At 42.3% G+C, this 20,954-nt stretch overlaps 1 protein-coding gene across 1 annotated transcript in view; it reads right to left on the bottom strand.

The window, feature by feature from the left end:
- Positions 1–3,003: 3,003 nt before the first annotated feature.
- The window catches only part of Nvl (nuclear VCP like), a 56,194-nt gene continuing 38,243 nt past the window's right edge, over positions 3,004–20,954 (bottom strand). The window contains exons 17-23 of the mRNA XM_051148032.1: positions 20,707–20,826; positions 19,090–19,189; positions 13,377–13,483; positions 9,585–9,661; positions 7,774–7,862; positions 5,245–5,315; positions 3,004–3,071 (exon numbers count right to left, since the gene is read on the bottom strand). Coding sequence (XP_051003989.1) covers positions 3,027–3,071; positions 5,245–5,315; positions 7,774–7,862; positions 9,585–9,661; positions 13,377–13,483; positions 19,090–19,189; positions 20,707–20,826 — 609 coding nt within the window. The 3' untranslated portion in view covers positions 3,004–3,026. The remainder of the gene's footprint in view (positions 3,072–5,244; positions 5,316–7,773; positions 7,863–9,584; positions 9,662–13,376; positions 13,484–19,089; positions 19,190–20,706; positions 20,827–20,954) is intronic.

Genomic DNA, 20,954 nt, shown 5'->3' on the forward strand with positions numbered 1-20,954 from the left:
GTAACTGTCATGGCTGGATCATATTCTGGTGTGTGAAAACAGTGTTGCTCCATTCTACAGATGATGAGAATTTTGATGTTTCCACTTTTGCTCTGCTTTTTTGATGACATACCCAGTCTTTGTCATAGGTTATAATGCATATATTCAGTACTTGCTGCTCCAGGTCGGTTCTTAGGACATGACCATAAGCTGCTCCCATCGGTTCTGTTATATTGGCCAGAGCTTATTCGCTTTCCTTACAGGAGCCTCCTACTCCCACCTCTTTTGGAGACAAGGTCTAGCTATACAGTCCGATCGTAACTGGCTTAAAACTGCAGCTCCTCTGTCAACACCTGCTTTCATTTTTTAACACAACAGAAGCCATTTTTAAGTCTCCATTTTGATCTTAAGGTGAAATTAAGATCAGGCTCTTAGGCTGTCCGTGATGGGAGCTTGAATAGCCTTTTACTTACAACCCAATACTTGTTGAATGTTCTGCTTGAACTAACATACATGTTTTACTTAAAACCACAATATCCTGCTATGTTCCTTTCTCCCAGAATGGTGGGGAACTAGAAAGCCCCCAAACTTATATCCTAGCCAACCAGCTTAAAATACAGCTTTGTCTAGCCACCTGGATACAATGTGCTCGGAACAAAATCGATTCTTGTGTTTAGCTAGTCAAAATGATGTAATGCTGCCCTCCCTCTGGCTTCCCACCTGCTTACGGTTTTTCTTATAAAAACCTGCCTTAGAAACAGACCTGGTCACAGTTTGGCTCCTGAGTCCTCTGTGTCCCTGGCCATGGTCAGTCTTGGGGTGTTGCATTTAATAAATCAATATCTCAACAAGATTGGTGCTTGAGAGGTCTGTGTGGCAATTCTTGTACTACAACAGTCCTGGCTGGCCGGACACTATGAGGATCAGGTTGTCCTTGGACTTAGATCTGCCTGCCTCTGCCCCCTGAGTGACAGGACTAACGGCATGTGCCTACAACAACCAGCATAAAAGTCCTTAAACAAATGTAAATAAAAATATAAATACATAACATTCCCCCACCCCTCTTTAATCAACAGCATTTTCTTTATTGTTACACACACAAACACTACACTCTGTTAAGCCAGTTTAATGAGTTGGGGCTGGTCACTCTTCACCAGTAAGGGAGGCTCGGCCATGGAGGAGACTAATTCTCTCAGCGGTCGTCATCGGTCGCCTACTGTTCTTTGTCGAGGGATGGGGTCCCATGAGATTTCACCCTTTTGCACTAGGATATCCGTTAGTACTGTTGTTGTTCAGGTCTTGCTAGGCAGGCACACTGGGTGTAGTGTCCTTGTCATGTTTGGCATACTTCATGATATTAACAATCTTTCCACTCCCTTTTCCCAGATATTCCCTGAGCCTTAGGTCCAGGAGTTGTGCTGCAGATGAAACCGTTTGGGGCTGGGAACCCCACCATCAGTTATCTCTGCATTATGGCCAGTTGTGCTGCAGAAAGCAGCTTCTTGGATGGGTAAGTACTGCACTGATCTGTGTGAGTTTGAGAGTGCAGTTAGGAGTTATGCTGGTCCGTGTGTGTGGTGGCAGTTGGCTCTCCTCTAAGAGCCATGACCTGTAGTCCCGGGAGATAGCTAGGTTTCTAGGCTCTCTTCTTAACAAAGGGGAAAAGAATGGGTATCTATAGAAGAATTTTAATTCAGAACATTGCTTCTCTGGCAAGAGATCACACCCACAGACTTTGTAAGTCTGAGTGGTCTGGCTGGACACATCTTTAATCCAGAAGAAAGAGGAAAACAGATCTGAGTTCAAGGGCAGCCTTGGATAGAGCAAGTTTCAGAAGAATCCCAGCACTCAGGAGGCAGAGGCAGAGGCAGGCGGCTCTCTGTGAGTTCGAGGCCAGGCTGTGAGTCCAGGACAGCCAAGGCTACACAGAGAAACCCTATCTTGAAAACGAAAACAAAAACAAAAAAACTCAACCAAACAAAAAAAGCCAGAGGAGAGAGGGGGATTTTACAGAGAGGTTGAATGAGAGAAACACAGGGGAGGGCAGCGCAAGCTAGAGAATGAGGAGGAGAATGAGGACCAGAAGAGACTGCTGGAGACCAAGCAGAGCAATGCCGAGGCCAGGAGAAAAGCCAGACTGTAAAAGTCAGCTGGAGTTTGGAGAGGAGTTTGAGTCAGAACAGCTGAACTGAACCAACCTGCTAGGAGCTCAGAAAGAATAAGGAAGGGTGAGCTTATTAAGCAGTTAAGTCTCAGAGGCTGAAAATATTCTAGGTGTAGGTTAGACTGTATGGAAGCTAGAAGCTTCCAGGACTAGGCCTCCCAGACAATTACCTCATGAGTAAAGGTTCTTTTACAGGCAGCCAATCTAATTTTACCTATGAACTTCAAATATGGGGGCACACAGCTTAATCCCAGCACTGGGAGGCAGAGGCAGGCAGAACTCTGGGAGTGTGAGACTAGCCTTCTCTATATAATAAGTTCCAGGACAGTCATGGCTACATAGAAACTGTCTCCAAACAAAAGCCCAACAACAAAACTTTTGGAAACTAGAACACTTAACACACTGGAATAGCTAATTTTAGACCAGATCCTTTACTATAAATGGCATCAAAATGGCTGAGAAAAGACTGACTGGAACGTAAGAATTAAATAGTAGCAATGTGTCAGTGGCTTTGGTGTAGAAAAACATCCTGGTTTACAGAAAACCAATAACAATGTGTATCTAGAGTGATGGAATGTAAGGTGACAACTTTTCAAAGCAACAGTTTCTGTAATCGAGATAGTTCAAAATAATTTTATTTGAGTAAGGTTTTACTTATTCTGTTCTTTTTTCTTTTTCTTAAAAAGGAGGTAGGGAGGTAGGGTGTTTTCCCACAATGTTGGCCAGACAGGAAACATCATCTTCTCCAATTGGGCCTCATAAACTTGAAAATAAAATGCTTACAACGAGGCCACCTGTGCCAAGCTGAAAGTCGACCCTTCAGAGCAAGCGTCGTTCTTGGTGAGTTCATGCACTAGGCCCCGCCACGCAGGCAGTGCAAATGTCACTGACTGAGGGACCGCTGCAGAGCCTCATACATCACTTGATCCTGTGAGGATGGAAGACACATCATGCTGACCACTCAGTTATGGGATGGCAGGTATAACTTGCAAGCTGCCACATGGAAGCCCCAACCCTAAGACCTCAGTGTGGTTGTTCTTGGAGACAGGGTTTCTGCATAGGTGAGAGGTGAAGGGGGCCTCAGTCCCAAAGGACCGGGGTTACTGTACAAGAGGAAGTTTGAGCTGGGCGTGGTGGCACACCTTTTAATCCCAGCATTTGGGAGCAGAGGCAGGAGGATCACTTTGAGTTTGAGGCCAGCCTGGTCTACAAAGTGAGTCCAGAACAGCCAGGGCTACAAGGAGAAACCCTGTCTTGAAAAAAACCTTTAAAAAAAAGTTTGGCCACAGAATGCACAAATACAAGGGCACATGGAGAAAGGACAGAGCTCAGAACTCTGATAAGACAACATCTTGATCACAGGTGCCTGTTCCAGAACAGTGAGAAAACACGATCTCTGTTGTTTAAGGCACTTGTCTATGGCCCTTTGTTACAGCAGCCCTAACTGCCTTGCCTCCTGCATCTAGATTCTACATTCGCTGCTTTTTAGGACATAGCACGATTTCCAGCATTTGTCCAGGGAGTTTGCACACCAGGTCAAGAGGTATTTGCGCGTGTAAACTACCGAGTCAGGATGGAAACAGGAGACTACAGTAAGGGCTTCCAGTGTCTTCACATTCCAAGAAACTGCCAAGCTGGCTCACAACATGGCTGCTCCACTCTTCCCAGCACAATGTACGAGGCTTCCAGCCCCTCACACCCTCACCTCCCTTGCTGTGGCCAATCTTTCCAAGTCCTGCCAACGCAGCAGGCATGCGGTGCAAGCTCACCGCCGCCACAGCAAACTTTCCAGTGTTAGATAGCAACTCCACGCCTACCTATTTATCCCAAAGAAAAATTTACAATGTTTCTGGTTTATTTCCAGCTATGTAGGGTCTACCTTAGGGCCAGCAGTCCAATCCTTCGACTCTCACAGCTATCCTCTGATTCCTGCTATAGTATGCCCCCACCACATACAAACAAATGTAAAAAATAAAAGGCGAATTTATTTTTCAAAGGCAATTGTGCTAGGCATGGTGGCTCATGCCTACAATCTAACACTACTCCTGTGTGGGTTTTGTTCTGTTTTTTCGAGACAGGGTTTCTCTGTGTAGCCTTGGCTGTCCTGAACTCACTATGTAGACCAGGCTGGCCTCGAACTCACAGAGATCCGCCTGCCTCTGCCTCCCAAGTGCAGGGATTAAAGGTGTGCATCACCACCGCCCAGCCTTTTTTTTCTTTTTTCTTTTTGAGACAGGGTTTCTCTGTGTAGCCTTGGCTGTCCTAGATTCACTTTGTAGACCAGGCTGGTCTTGGAACTCATAGTGATCTGCCTGCCTCTGCCTCCCAACTGCTGGGATTAAAGGTGTGCGCCACCACGACCAGCTATTCTTGTGTTTTTTATTTAATAATAAATTTGTGGGATGTGTTTTGGTCTTTTGAATAGCTATGCCATTTCATTACATGAACATTTAAAGTGCAGGCTTACTATTATATGTGCTAGTGAACAGTACTGTGGCACATGTCTGTAATCCTGGCACTTGGAAGGCTGAAGTAGGAGTCTCAGGAGTTTGTGTGGGAAGGATTAAGCTCTGTCACAGGTGGAAGCAGTCTTGGCGGGCTTTACCCTTGGACACACCATGAATACCTTGTGACAGACTGAGTGGAGCCATCCTGGGCCTGGAATTCAGGAAGCAGACCTGGGAACCCCAACTGGGCTATTGTTTTTTTAATTGACCCTCAACGGGAGAAGGAGACCGCCCTTCCCACTTGACAGAGGCGGTGGGGAGGAGAGAACAACAGGTTCAGCTGGGGCTTGAGGGCATGGAAAACAACGAACAGGCCGGACCAGCACGCGGGCCAGAGAGACACCTAAGGACCCGTCCCGTGAAACGGATACCGAAAGGTTCACTCTTTTGTCCCTTTAACCTTATTTCCTTCTTGTGTAAGCTAGTTGGGTTGTATAATAAAGTTTAATTGTTAAAAAACAAAGCCAACAAGTTTGAGCTAGCTTATGCTAAATAAAGACTATCCCCTCAATAAAAATAAGCAAAAATAACATTTCTGAGTTCTTCACCAATGTCATTTCCCACCTCTTTTCTCAACACAGAAATGTGCCTCACCTTTACTGATATGGATGGTTTCACTTTCTTGAAAGCTTCTTCAAAGTGCTTATGACTGACCTTGAGCTCACCTGTGGAGGAAATGCATAAATATACAAGTCAGTGTAGTAAGCCAAAAAAACTGAGATGGGTGATCGGATGGAACCTATTCAGGTACATTTACATCTGCTTCTCTCCAGCTACACCTTACTGAGATCTCTCTACTTCATTTGGGGAAAGAGGACTGCTGGTTGGCAGTCTCTCTCAGGAATGTTGGGATGGAAGAAAAACGGTGGAAGCCAAGCTGTGCACGCTGCTCACACTGTCAGAAATGACCAATGTGGTCTCAAGTAGAATTAACTCAATAAGAGATTATAAGAAGAGATGGTCAAAAGAAATAGAATTAACCGGGAAACTGTACTACTACCCAAGGGTATGGCTCTTCAACACAAGTTTACACTACTGAGTAACAGCGGCTAGAAGTCTCAAAGGCAAAAATACTAAGGGTACCTGTGCATATCACAAAACTGGTTAGACAGGATTATAATTTTTATAAGGTAATGATAAAATAGCTAAGTATTAAGATATAACAATTTATACTGAAAATAGTAAGCAAATATTAGGATAATAACATTTATCTATAATAAAGTAATACATGCTGAACATCTGAAAAGTTGGAAAGCAGATCTGGCTAGGATTTGGGTAAGGTTATTAGAGTAAAGTCTCTAAAGGCTAGAGAGCTAAAAATGAAAGCCACAGCAATGCAGAGACAGAAGTTATATGTGATATAAAAAACAATCAGACGAATAAGTAGCAAATGGAAAAGGCCTGTTGATTTTTAGTCACCAAACATACCCTAAGAAAGGGGCCAGATTCAATTTACAAAGTATCAAGGAGGATGTAGCAGAGTCTCCTTATGTGACTCATAAACTTAAACCCTTTTTGTCTTGGTTTCTTAAACAATGGGATTACAAGTACACAACTTAACGTGGTTCTGATTTTTGTTTATAAAATGTTCTAAGTTTGCCTATTATCATTAACTTCCAAAAGAAACAATATAGTTTAGGGAAAAAAAAGTTTCAATAACTGAATCTTTTTAAACCAAGAGGGAGTTGTTTTGTTGGGTTTTTATTTAATTTACTCACCTATTTAGTTATCTATCGTAGGAGTGCTCTGTCTGTATGTACACCTGCATCCCAGAGGAAGGCACCAGTCCCTTTATGGATGGGTTGTGAGCCACCATGTGGTTGCTGGGAATTGAACTCAAGACCTCTGGAAGAGTAGCCAGTGCTCTTAACCGCTGAGCCATCTCACCAGGTATTAACAACTGAATCTTAACATCCAGAAAAACCACTTCCCAGTAAATGTATATGTGTGCCAATAAATCTATGATAAGTAAATGTTGCTGTAACAATATTTAGCTTTGAGATTCATAGAAGTAGGGCTGGAGAGATGGCTCAGCGTTTAGAGTGCATCTTGCTCTTGTAGAGGATGTGAGTTCAGTTCCCAGTACCCACATCAGCTGGCTCACAGCCACCTCTAGTCCAGCCTCAGGTGATCTTAATGATTTTGTGTCCTCTGAAGGCACCTGTGTTCCTGTCACATTTCTCCCTCACCAAAGACACAACATAACACATAATTAAAAGGAGACTAGTGCACACCTAAAGTTCCAACAAGAGTACATCTGCACAGTACACGGCACCTCACAGACACAAAGGGTACTCTGTACTTGGCATGGCTGGAATACAAGCCATAAATGAATCTTTAATGACCACATAATACCCAAATAGTAACATCAAAAATACTGTCAAAATGTGAGATAAACAGCAAACGTGTTGAAAAGGCCCCACGCCATTCAGAAAGGAATGCATGGATTCTGTCTTTGAGCTTTCTGGCTTTTGTGCTGCTGGGGTTAAAAAGAATCATGAGCCTTGCACATGGTAAGAAAATGTTCCATCACTGAGTGATAAAAGATGCCGTCTGGGGGACTGGAGAGATGGCTCAGCGGTTAAGAGACCTGACTGCTCTTTCAAAAGTCCTGAGTTCAATTCCCAGCAACTACATGGTGGCTCACAGCCATCTATAATGAAATCTGATGTGTATTGTATACATAATAAATAAATAAATCTTTTAAAAAAAGATGCTGTCTGATTTTATATTTCAAATAAAAAATCCTGATATGTGGAAGATTATGTATTTAATTTCTCCAATTTAGGATGAATTTTAACAGGCAAATGGGTTTTCCTTTAGCAATAGAATTAAGTTTTTTTTCAAGTTAGTAGCAAACTCAAATGATAATGGCAGGGGATGAGCACATTTGGTTCTATCTAGTCACTCGTATGCGCTGACAGGATGCAGTGCTGCTTAGGGGAGAGCGCTAACTACACAATGACGGCTGTGGCAACAAGAGTTTACATAACCTTCCACACAGTCTCTAAAGGTCTCATCAAAGTCATTTATTACATTGTTTTTAAAAAATGCTAGAGAAGCGCCACTTTAAAATATCCAGAATGACAAAGCAGAACAGCGAGATCCTAAACAGCCTCATACCTGTCCCAATTCCACTCTTCTGTCCTGCTAGTTCGTGTCTCAGGGCACAGAGAGAAGCTTCTCGTACCAATGCAGAGAGGTCTGCACCCCTGTAAAAAAAAAAAGCGCTTATGTATTCTTAGGCATTCTAAAAGCCAAGAAAGATGTTCAATTATACATAACAATGAGGGAAAAGAGCACTGAATGAAGGTGGGACAAACTGACTAGGACAGTAGGAGTGAGTGACCTTTAGAAGAAAGGGATTTGTGGAAGGTGTGACACAATGAAAATAAAATGTCCTCCTTCTTTGCCATAGATGCTAATGTTAATACAAAACACACAGTCAGAGGCTAGGGTACAGTGACCTGAGTTCAATTCCTGGAAACTACAAGATAAAGAGGAGGAAACAGTAAAAAAGAAAAAACTCAGTCAAAGCTATACTCAGGCAGATAACTGAGTCAAGAGTCTAATAGATACAGGCTCCAGGATTTTTTTGTTGGGTTGTTTTTCGAGACAGGGTTTCTCCGAGTAACAGCTCTGGCTGTCCTGGAGCTCACAGAGATCCGCCAACCTCTGCCTCCTGAGTGCTGGGATTAAAGATATGTACCACCATGCCCAGTGAGCTCCAGGATTTAAACAACAAAACAAAAACCCAAAACCCCCTCAAAACACAAGGTGGCTTCTGAGGAACAATACCTAAGCACCCTAAGGTGGTCTGTCCTCTGACCTCTACAGGCACCTGCACACACTTGGACACACACACGGTTAGTAGAAACTTTACACATACAAAGCTGAATGGACACAGACACATACACACCAAGGCTTAATTTGTGGAATTACTCCAAATAACAATAGCAGGCTGGGCCAGCAGAATTGCAAGAGGTTGATGAAGCATCTGGGTTGACTGGGGCTTTCTTTTTTTTTTTTTTTTTTGGTTTTTCGAGACAGGGTTTCTCTGTGTAGCCTTGGCCATCCTGGACTCACTTTGTAGGCCAGGCTGGCCTCGAACTCACAGCAATCCGCCTGCCTCTGCCTCCCAAGTGCTGGGATTAAAGGCGTGCGCCACCACGCCCGGCTCTGACTGGGGCTTTCTTACACTGCAGCTTTCACATCATCCACAAAGACTCTTTATGAAAGAGTTTGAATTTTGGAACTAAAGCCTAATTTACAGGTATCAAATAATCAAGTGCCTATGTTACTATTCAAGAATAGTTCTTGGAAGTAAGTTTACAATGCTGAGCAACAGCCCTGAAGCCCTTAATGATGAAAATATTTACTCACTCACTTTTACTTTCTTGTGGAAAGCCCAGTATTATTTGGCCTTGCTCTAGAGACATACACCAAGCACCAAAAGTGTTAGGGACAAACAACAGGGCTTTTAAAATTAGAGAGTGGCTGGGGCATCTCAGCTAAACTACAAGAATAAATATAAAAGCTGAAGGCGGAGAAGTTGCAGGCTGTCAGTGGCACATGTATGCAGAGAGCACACAGCCTTGCAAATTAACCTTGGTTGTTCAGATGTACCTAAGCAATTTGCTATTCAGTGAAAAACACCTGATTTACATATTTGAAAAGCAGAACTAGCAATGAAAGGAACCAATGTGGTTAGGGATGCCTGAGTGTCAACAGGGACACTATGCCAGGAATTCAGCCTCCAAATGGGCAGGCAAGCTGTCTGAGAAGAAGGCAGCAAGAACCAGCCAGTCACTAGACAAGATGTCATACAGAAAACATCATTAAGTTTTCCAACAATCTAAAAAAAAATGAGCATCTTTTCCTGCTGAAGAAACTACGCTCCAGAGGACTGAGAGACCGGAGACTTAAATACTCACGTATAGCAATTACAACGAAGGTCATTAGCGATTGCTTCCAAATTTACATCTTCATCCAGTGGAGGTTTGGTGCCATTCTGTATAAGAGAGAAATGTGGATGAGATATGATAGATATTGATTTATAGTCAGATTTTAGACTCACCAAGATAGGAAAGATGTTTTCTCCAAGGTTGTCAAATACAAATAACCAAAACACTATAAATGAAACATTTATATAATTCCTGTTTTGTGGTTCTTCTTGCTGTATCTAGTTTATTGTATATATGTATATGTAAAAAAAAATTAAAAATAAGAAAAAAGTTTAAAAAAGAGGAAGAAATGTGAGTTTTGTTTGAGGCATTAAAGGCTCATATGAGTCATGTCAGTCACTGGTTCTTAATGAGGAAAAATAGCTGATGACCAAGAGAATAGACCTAACTCCAAAACCAATGTAGAGTGCTATGGATTTCAATCTGGAGAATTAAGGTAAGAGGCAGACTGAAGTGTAAGAAGCTGTAAAGGCAAACCACTGACACTCACGAAGCTGGAGAACTCATGTCATGAGACTGACTAGAAGGAGAGTAATATTGAACCCAGCTTGTTGTGAATGAAAGAACCTGCTCTACACAGGACCCACCATGATGTTGTTTAATCCCTCATCTAAAGCCCAACCTTGGGGCTGGACAGATGGCTCAGCAGTAAAGAGCACTGTCTGCTCTTCCACAGGTCCTGAGTTCAATCCCCAGCAACAACACTGTGGCTCACAACCATCTATTCTGCTCTCTTCTGGCATGCAAGTGTACATGCAAGTATAAATCTTTAGAAATAAATAAATATGTTGGAGGTTGGTCTAGTGTGTTCTGATGCTAATTACTGCTTGCCGTCTCTGTGCCCCACCTGTACCTTGCCTAAGAGCCTAACCTATTTGACCAATAAAAGGCCAACACATCTGGGCAGGGCAAACGGGAGAGGCATAGCTAAGGTTCCAGGGCTTGGAGAGACAGGGAGAATCTTGGGAGGAAGAGAGACTGGAGGAGAGAGAAAAGCAGCTGCATCATGAGTTAGATGACAGAAGCACATGGCCAGCGAGGATAGAGGGTTCGGCTCAGATGAAGAACATGAGCAAGTATTTGGAATTATGGATGGGAGGTAGCTTGATAGAAGTTATTAGAAGCAGATGGCATGGGATTGGGGCAGGGATCCCATGCCTGCCCTACTATGGGAAGTAGTTTAGAGAATTAGTATCTGCCCTGCCCCAGGTTAACTACAGCTATTTTAAAATATAACAGGTGTCTATGTCTTGATTGATTGCTAGCAGGTTAGAAAATACTGTTGTAATAATAAGTATAGGCCTAATGATAGGTCATACTGGTAAATTAACAGTAACATAAATAAAACCCAACATTGACACTGGAACCAATTCCTCCCAGCTCATAAGTACAGATGCTACAAATGACAAGGATCAGGAAAGTCAGAATTTCAACAGTGAATGCAAGCACTACATACAGAAGCCATGCTTAGTAATATTCTAAGTAGATTACACGGTAGAGGCAAACACTACATAGTTTAAAAAAATTTTTTTTACAGAGGCTGTCTTCAGTGCTGGGATTAAGGCGTGTGCTACCATTGCCCGGCCACATTCAAGTTTTAAGATTAAAAAAATGAATGTTGACAGTTAGAAAACTATTTGTGTGTATATATGGGTATATACACATGCCAAAGAATGCAAGTGGAGGCTGGAGAAAATTTCCAGGAATTGGTTCTTTCCTTCCATTATGTGGGTTCTGAGGACTGGACTCAAAGTCTTCAGGCTTGGAGGCTGGTGCCTTTACCTCTGCGCCACCTTACCAGTTCCCACTATTAATGACTTAAAATGTAAAATAAAATAGTAGGCTCAAGAGTATCATCAGGGTTGGGGTTCGGGGTTCAGGTTAGGATTAAGGATAGGGTTACGGTTAGAGGGGGAAAAAGAATATTATCACCCCAATGCAGGACTTATATATACAGTCTATCTTCTTTTCTTTGAGGCATATACTACATTATGAAATAACTATTTTAACAAATGCACACATGAATAACATGACACTGAGTTAATCTTGGCATCAAATAGCAACACTGCAGGGTATGGTTAATATGGAGGTCAGCAGACAGCTTATGCAATTATCAATCACCCTACCCAGATCCACAAGGAAACTTCACAAGCATCCCAGCAGGGCCAATTCAAAACCTGCAGGAACTGTGGGCCCTAAGAGCCACCGTCATGATAAACATCAAAGCCATCTAGCACAGGGCCAGGGAATCAGCTCTGCTACTGCTGCTCCACTTTTATCCAGCGACTAAGCTCTGCACAGAAGGCAAAACCACTCTGAAAGCCCCACCCAGCCCGAGCACTAACTGTCTCTCAGTGCAATCAGGATGCTGATTAATCCTGGAGGGGAGCAGAAAGGCAACTTTTGCAGACCTGTATATATTTGTGGTAAAATGTATATGATATAAATATGTTCCATTTTAAGGGAATTTAGTGGAATTCTTTCAACTTTTCAAAAATCAAGCTTTATACCCACTAAATATTAACTTAGAAAATATTTATTTATTTTATGTATGTGAGTGCTCTATCTGCATATACACCTGCATCCGGAAGAGGGCAGTATAGATGGCTGCGAGCCACCATGTGGTTGCTGGGACTTGAACTCAGGACCTCTGGAAGAGCAGTCAGTGCTCTTAACCTCTGAGCCATCTCTCCAGCCCCAATTTTAACTCTTCATGCTTCCCATTCCCATGCCAGCTCCTGGCAACCACCATTCTACTGTCTGCCTTCCTAAGTTTGGTATGTGATGTTTTCTTTCTTGATCTGAAAGCATTATTTGGGACAATTCATGAGACAGGACACCGTACTGTGTCTACTTTTCTGTGTGTGCATCACATCCCAGAAAAAAGATCTAGAATACAGACAAAATATTAAGCTCAGCTTTCAAAAACCCAAATTCTTTTTTTCTTCTTTCTTTCTGTTTTTTTGAGATAGAGTTTCTCTGTGTGGCCTTGACTATCCTGGACTCGCTTTATAGACCAGGCTGGCCTTGAACTCACAGCGATCCATCTGCCTCTCCCTCTCAAGTGCTGGGATTAAAGGCGTGAGCCACCACTGCCCGGCTGTCAGACCATTTTAAAAAACAGTAAGAATCACCAGGCAATGGTGGCGCATGGCTTTAATCCAGCACTCAGGAGGCAGAGGCAGGTGGATCTCTGTGAGTTCGAGGCCAGCCTAGTCTACAAAGTGAGATCTAGGACAGGCAAGGCTACACAGAGAAGCCCTGTGTCAAAAAACAAAAAACAAAAACAAAAACAAAAAGTCTGACAAACCAAATTAGTACCACACGTACAGAAGAGTCCTACAGTTCTGAGCTGTGACAACTGGGATGACAGACCTTCATTTTTGGTAAGGAAAAATGAGAACGGACAGTGTGTTTAGTGACCACAACCAGCCCACTTTGGAAAATGGAGTCCTGGTAACATTTAAGCTCCAGGAAGAGAGTAGCCGGCTAACCTAAGTTACTAGCTGGTATATCTTTAAACGTGGTGTGGGCAGGGCTGGAGAGACGGTTCAGGGTTAAAAGCTCTGGCAGAAGAGCTGCCTGCATGAGGAGGCCCACACTTTCAAATCACCCGAATCCAGAGGGTCTGATTCCATCTGACCTTAATGGGCAACTGGACGCACATCAATTCATACAGAGACACATACACACATACATGAAACAAAATGAAAACATATTTAAATGATGTAAACATACACAAAAGTAATTTCTTTTACTCACTTTTGTGATAGTCTTTAATATGGCGACACGGTCTGCTGGGGGTGGCAACCCCACAAAGAGTGTTTTGTCCAGCCGGCCTGGGCGCAGAATGGCAGGATCAATGATATCTAGATAGAGAAAAACAGAAATAAATAATATACAACAGTTTGTTTGTTTTCTTAAATGTAATCAGTAAAAGACAGGAAGAATTCTTTTTTTAAAAAAAAGCTAAAGTTTGTGGTCAAATGAGTGTTGCTGGAGTCAAATGCTCTGGGCTGCGACAGTGGCTTAGTTGGTAAAGTGTTTACAATGCAGGCATCAGGAGCCCAGTCCAAATCCTAATCAGATTTGTCACATAAAAAGCAAAGTATGGCAGCAAGAACCTATAATATCAGCCCTGGGAAGGAAGGCAGAGATAAGAGGATCCCTGGGGCTTGCTGCTCAGCCAGTCTAGCCACAGTGAGTTGCTGACTCAGTGAGGAATCCTGCCTCAAAAAACAAGGTGAAGACTGTTGGGGTGGCCCACAAATATTGTATTTTCTGGCTATGAAGAAGTGTGTTCTTGTTATTTGGAGCCAGCAATGCCTGGCTAACAAGATATGTAAATGTCACGTTGCCATGGAGAAGGTGACCCTCCACAGCCTACTAATTGCTTTTACATACAAAGAGTTGGCAAGCCAGAGCTGGGGCACAGGTAAGGGCAAGACACTGAAGGAAGGCAGAAAGGAGCAGGGATGTAGGCAGGGAGAACCACGTGGAGAGAGAGAAGTCAGGTTATGTTATACTACAGCTCAGAGACTGCCCCAGCAAACGACTAACAGCTTAAATTATATAGATGTCTCCGTGTCTTTTTTTTTTCCTTTCCCCCAGACAGGGTTCTCTCTGTAGCCTTGTCGTGTCTTAATTAAACTTCAAACGGGATCTGCAAAAGCTTGGCAACAGAAGATTGAGGAAGATAGCCTACTGACCTCCACATGCACACATGCACAGTCACATACACACTTCATGCACAAATACCCCTCCTATAGAAATCAAAAGCTACTTATCAAAATACATCCATGTGAAAAAAATCTAACCCTACCTGTGCTCCATATCTACGTGCGCGCGCGCGCGCGCACACACACACACACACACCCTTTCCTTTCCTTTATCTGTATCTGTTGGAATTTCCCAAGAGCACCTAAGACTCCCATGAATCTTCTCAAAGAAGCTGTCTTGTGTCCCTTGGTGTTCCTGGCTCTTAGTAGCTAGGGCACAGAACTGAGCTTCACCAGTCTTTATACCAAGTGTGAGAAGTACCAGTGTTCAATCTGGTGTTTAGCTAGGGCGGTGGTGCACACCTTTAGCCCCAGCACTCAGGAAGCAGAAGTAAAAATTTCCCCAGCCTTGCTTCAGCTGTTTTCTGGAGCAGCTTGGCTCAGGACAGATTTTCTTACTTCTTCACCTGAGAATGTATTCTGAAATACATGTTTATTGGATACGGAGTTCTGAGTTGACGGTTTTTCAGCTCTTGAAAAGCATTATACCATTTATCTCTGCCTTTATTATCTGCTGTCTGCTGTCATTTCAATTTCACAGTGCACATGCATACGTGCAGGGAAAAACTCAACACATAAAACTCCACAAAAATGTGGAGTTTTTTTGTAGGTCAGTTATTGTTTAAACTGGGTGCAGGAGTACACGCCTTTAATCCCAGCACTCAGGGAGGCAGAGGCAGGCAGATCTCTGTGTGAATTTGAGGCCAGCCTAGTCTACAAAGTGAGTCCAGGACAGCTGAGGATACACAGAAAAAACCTGTCTCAAAATCCCAAGCAAACAAACAAACAATAAAAGAGTACTTGTATAGTATGTACAAGGCCCTGGGTTCAACTCCCAGCACTGCAAAAATATTTTTTTTAATATATTTTTTATTTATTTAATTTATATGTGTTGGTGTGAGGGTGTCAGATCTTGGAGTTACAGACAGTTGTAAGCTGCCATGTGGGTGCTGGGAATTGAACCTGGGTCCTTTGGAAGAGTAGGCAGGGCTCTTAACCACTGAGCCGTCTCTCCAGCCCCCGCAAAAATATTTTTTAATTAAAAAAAAAAAAAAACCTGGCAGAAAATAACTATAGACATTAAAATAATAGTCACATGTATACAATGATATAGAACAGCCAAATAGTCATGAATACAACCAAAAAGATCCAGACAATCTACCTGTAAACATATGCAGTGAAGTGACACAACAGGGTTTGTAATAAGGGAAAAGGAACGAATGAGATACAACAGAGCAGATGATAAACAAACACAGGTAAACTAGGATCTATCAGTCACTCAGCACAGGCCAACCTCAGTAGAGAACGTTAAACAGAATAAATAGTATGATTTACAACTAAGAATAAAGAACTTTTCAGATGACTGAAGCAATGAGGGTAAGAAACCTATCAGGAGGGATAACATGTGTGTAAATAATCAGAACACGATTTAAAGAACATATAATGACACGGAAGGTCCTATTATCCTCTAATCTACTAGGATTAAATAAAAACAAAATTGTTTATAGTATACAGTGAAACAATGCTATAGAATCCATTAAAGATAGAATATGCTGCTACAGAAGACTGAAGACAATCTTTTTGAAATCTGCTAGGAAAAAATGATCTACTCAAGGAAGGTAGCATATGACCGTATTTCAACCTAAAGGACTTTCGAGCTCCTATCTTGGAAGACTCTGTAATCTTATGACCAGTAATTAGTCCCAATACTAGTACAAAACAAAACAACCCCTCCCAAAAAACAAAACAAAAACCAAAAACCCCAAGAATTTACATAGTCATTGCTCCTGTTCCCAGCACAAGACTTTTACAATTTTCTGAGTGACAAGAGTGTCTTTGCTGCACTAACAAGGCAGCTTGTAAGAAGTCCTTACATACAGTTAGCATGAGGATCAGTCACTGCAGACTGGGCACGTAAGCAGTGTTCAAAATTCTGAGCCACACCCTCTCTGAATTCTTGGAGTGGGGAAAGCCCCAATTCAATCATGCGACCAACGGGTTAATTTAGTGCATCTCTGTGGTGGTTTGAATAAGAAGGGGCCCCATAGGCTCACATGTTTGAATGCTTAGGGAGACCCACTATTTGTTGGAGTAGGTGTGGCCTTGTGGGAGGAAGTGGGTCACTGGGGGTGGGCTTTGAGGTTTCAAAAAGCCCACTCCAAGCCCAGAGTCTCTCTCTCTTCTCTTCAACACCATGTCTACCTGTGATGACAGTGGACTATGAAGCCAGTTCCACTTAAACGCTTTCTTTGTAAGAGTTGCCATGGTCATGGGGTCTCTTCATAGCAACAGAACACTAAGACAGTGTCCATAATGAAGTCCCAATTTAAAAACTCTGCCCCCCAAAGTTTAAGGAAACTTCCTAGTTAGTGAAATTCTGTGTTTCTCCCAGACCAGGTGCCATGTGGGTCCTTTGTAACAAGATTGTAACATAAAGCTTAACACTTCCCTGAGGTCTACCAGTAGTTTTTAGCAAGTTGCTAAACTTGAGAGTCACGGAATTGCCCAACTCAGAAGTACAAGTACCCTGATAACACTGCTTAGAGCTGGCACTAAAGTAGTGCAGTCCTGTGAGGACTGATTCAGTGAGTGAGGTCTGGTAAATAAGTATCAGAATTGCTTTCCAGTCTCTTTAGTTTTCAGGCCAGTCCAGGCTGTAACAACACTCTTTAGTGGGTCTTATTAGCAATTCTTGGCAGCACAATAAGACATAGTCTTTTTTGTTTTTGTTTTTTCAAGACAGGGTTTCTCTGTGTAGCCTTGGCTGTCCTGGACTTGGTTTGTAGACCAGGCTGGCCTTGAATTCAGTGATCCACCTGCTTCTGCCTCCCGAATGCTGGGATTAAAGGCATGCGCCGCCACCACCCAAGACACAGTTTTACAGCCAAGACTTGTGCCAAGGCCTACCATGTTCACATTTTATTTTTTAACCAAAGTCAAACTATAAGCCATAACTTTCCATTTTTTAATTATAAAATGCAATGGAGGGTACATCATCACAGGTTCTACAGTAACTTCCTCCCAATGAAAATTTACACCTGTTAGACCCTGAGGAGGAGTCTGTATGTGTGATCATAGCACTTAGAAAGGATGTGTGAGTACCAGGCCTTCTAGGGCTATTTTGTGAGATCCTATCTCAAAAAAAGAAACAAACCAACCCCAAGTCTGTTAGCACATAGGTCAATGGAGATGGCTCAATGGTTAGAAGCCCCTGATGCTTTTCCAGAGTACCTGAGTTCAGATCCCAATATCCGTGTCAGGTGGTTTCTGAGAACTTGACATCTCCTGGCTAGCACACAGTTGTCAAATAGCACAATAGACTATGCGAGTTTGGATTGCAAGGAGGGCAAATGATTAAAAATACGAATAGAAATTAGAGTAAATAGAAAAGCTAACTTTTGTACTTTGGAAGTTTTTGGCTTTCCCTGCCCCAAATCCATCATAGACTGCTTAAGCTTCAAAACAATTTTTAAATCTTAGTTATAGGCCAACAATGAGGCATGACTTCAGTATAAAGTCTTTATAAAATTTATCTTAAATTTTCAGATATAGTGACAAGTTCTTGTTTCCTATGAACTTGAGAGAAACCATACTATACAAATTCTGAGACAACTTTTAGTGTCAAATGTACTAAGCCAGGCATGGTGCATGCCTATAATACCAACATTTAGGAAGCTAAGGTAGAGGGACAGATGGCTCAAAGGCAACTACACAGCAATATCCAATTTCTAAAGGCAACCAAACAAACCAAAAACAGTGAGAATGGTACATGTATGCCATGACAAGAAGACAACTTTATTAGAAATGTTCTAGTGTGCTTTCTACTACTGTGATAAACCAAGCAACTTAGGGGAGAAAAGTATTTGGCATACACTTAATGCTGCTAATGACTTGCTCACTGATTCATATTCAACTAGCTTTCACTTTTTCTAAAGATTTATTATTTTATTTTATGTGATTTATGAGAGTTTTGCCTGCAGATATAGATGTCCACTGTGTGTCTCTGGTGTCCAGAGACCAAAAGAGAGCATAGGATTCTCTGGGACTGGAGTTAAAGATGGTTGTGAGCAGACGTGGGTGCTGGAAATTGAACCCGGGCATCAAGAGCATCAAGTGCGGATAGCCTCTCTACCACCGCTGCAGCCCACAGCCTGCAGCTAGCTTTCTTGTGCAGCCTTTCTCCACCTGTCAGGAAGGTTGTGGCTCACAGCAGGTTGGGTCCCCTCATGTCCATTAGCACTCAAGATAACCTCTTAGAGACAGGGCCAAAGGCTAGTCCTCCCAGAGCAGCTAGTTATTCCAGTCAAGTTCTACCTTCCCAGGCAACTCTAGGTTGTGTCAAGCTGACACCAAACAACCCACACAAAAGCCAGTAAGAAAAACAATTTCATGAGAATCAGGAAATAATGAGGTTTCTGTTTTTGTTTTATTATTATTCTATGTGCACACTGTTTTGTCTACGGCATGTCTGTGCACCACACCCTTGCAGGGGATCCCCTAGGACCAGAGTTAAAGACACCTATGTGCTGCCCTGTGGGTGCTGTGACCTGAACACAGGTGCTATGCAGAGTGGCAAGTGTTCCTAACTGCTGAGCCACCTTCTCCAGCTCCAGGGTTTTTACTGCAGCATACACAAGAGCTGTCTAAAGTTTTATTTCACTTTTTGAACACATTTGTGTCATGTTCTTTTTTCTTACCTGGCCTATTAGTGGCAGCCAAAATAAAAACTTGCTGACGGGTTTCCAAACCATCCATCTCTGTCAGCAGCTGATTAACCACACGAACACTAGCACCTGTCTTTAAAAGAGAAAAATCTAGAACCAACATCAGGAAAGCAGCATCCCTCCTCCATTTTTCATCCGCACAACAGAACACAGCTATTTGCTAACTTGAATGACAGTCCAAGGAAGATTACAGTGGCTGAACAGTAGCACCAACCAGAGGCTGAGGCAAGACCACTCAAATCTGGGACTATAGGTCAAACTGAGCAATAGAAAGAGTCTCTTTAGAATGATAAAAGAGAGAAGAACAAAGGAAGGAAGGGAAGAGGAAGCGAGGGAGGAAAAGGAAGGCAGGCAGGTAAGCTGATGGGCACAGTGACTACTTCTTAAAGAGTCACTAACTATAGATTCTGTGTAAAACATAGTCACTAATGGACTCCCTAGCAAAGATGTTATTAATCAAAGCCAGGATGAGAGAATTGAAGCTTAGAAGAGGTTATTTATCTAAGGTCTAATTTCTACATAAGGTGAGAAATGAAACTTACACTAAATCTTATGCTTCTGGATTATTTACCAGGTACCACGAACCTCCACTAGGGCAACTCTAGACCCAGTTCTAACCTCTAGCTTCTGCCTAGGTCGAGTGTCCCACATGCTTCAGTGAATACAAACAGGAACATTGAGCATGTTAAGATTCATATATTTTTCTTGAAGCAAATGGTACTAAGTATGGCTATTCAGGGAAACATTCTGATTGGTTCAAGAAGTATATGGCTACAGAGATATGGGAATATGGTAACAAAATACATAGACATGTACATCTGCAGGCCAGAAGAAGGCATCAGATCTCATTATAGATGGTTGTGTGCCACCAAGCGGTTGCTGGGAATTGAACTCAGGACCTCTGGAGGAGCAGTCAGTGCTTTTAACCTCTGAGCCATCTCTCCAGCCCAGGATCTTTTATTATTAATTGCCTTTCTTCAATATAAATTTATGTATAGACACAGCAATGTGTTTTAACCCACTCCACTGATTCTTTTAGAAAGATGCATTTGTAGAGCCTTATCATCCTCTGATGACATAACACTAATAATTAAGACATTAAAAGACTTATAATCCAGACTCAATAACATTAAAACTCACTAAGTTTTAGCCAGATGGTGGTGCCACATGCCGTTAAGCCCAACACCTGGAAGGTACAGGAAGATGGATTTCTGAGGCCAGCTTGGCCTACACATCAAGTTCCCTGTATGTATATGTGTGTATATATATATATGTGTATGTGTGTGTGTGTGTGTGTGTGTGTGTGTGTGTATGTCTAAAACAAGGCATTATCAAGTAAATTCTGCTACAGCTAGACTATGGGATATTACATAAGCAGTAAAGCAAATCATTAACATAGCTCTACTTATATATAAAGCAGAAGTCTGAACTCTACTAGTACTAATGGAAAGACCCCTAGAACAATACACACAGAGCATGCAGTGTTAGTGTCAGCAACTTGAAGGAAGTATAATCAGGAGAAAAGGATTTTAACTTTTTCCACAAATGAACATGCATTCATGTGTAACTAGAAAACTCTCCAATACTTACTTCTCGGTCTGACCTTCGAGGACATAATGCATCCACTTCATCAAAAAATATCACACAGGGTGCTGAGTTCTTAGCTCGCTGAAAAACCTGTCGCACAGCACGTTCACTCTCACCAACATACTAACATACAGAAAGCAGATAAAATGGAGAGACATCAGTCTTGGGGCTGAGTAGCAATGACAGTAAAAGTTTTATATCATGTAAATCCTGTGCATTTATATTTTTAGTCATGTTAAACAACAATTAAA

The sequence above is a fragment of the Acomys russatus genome, chromosome 6 (genome assembly GCF_903995435.1).
Source record: "Acomys russatus chromosome 6, mAcoRus1.1, whole genome shotgun sequence".
Taxonomy (NCBI): Eukaryota; Metazoa; Chordata; class Mammalia; order Rodentia; family Muridae; genus Acomys; species Acomys russatus.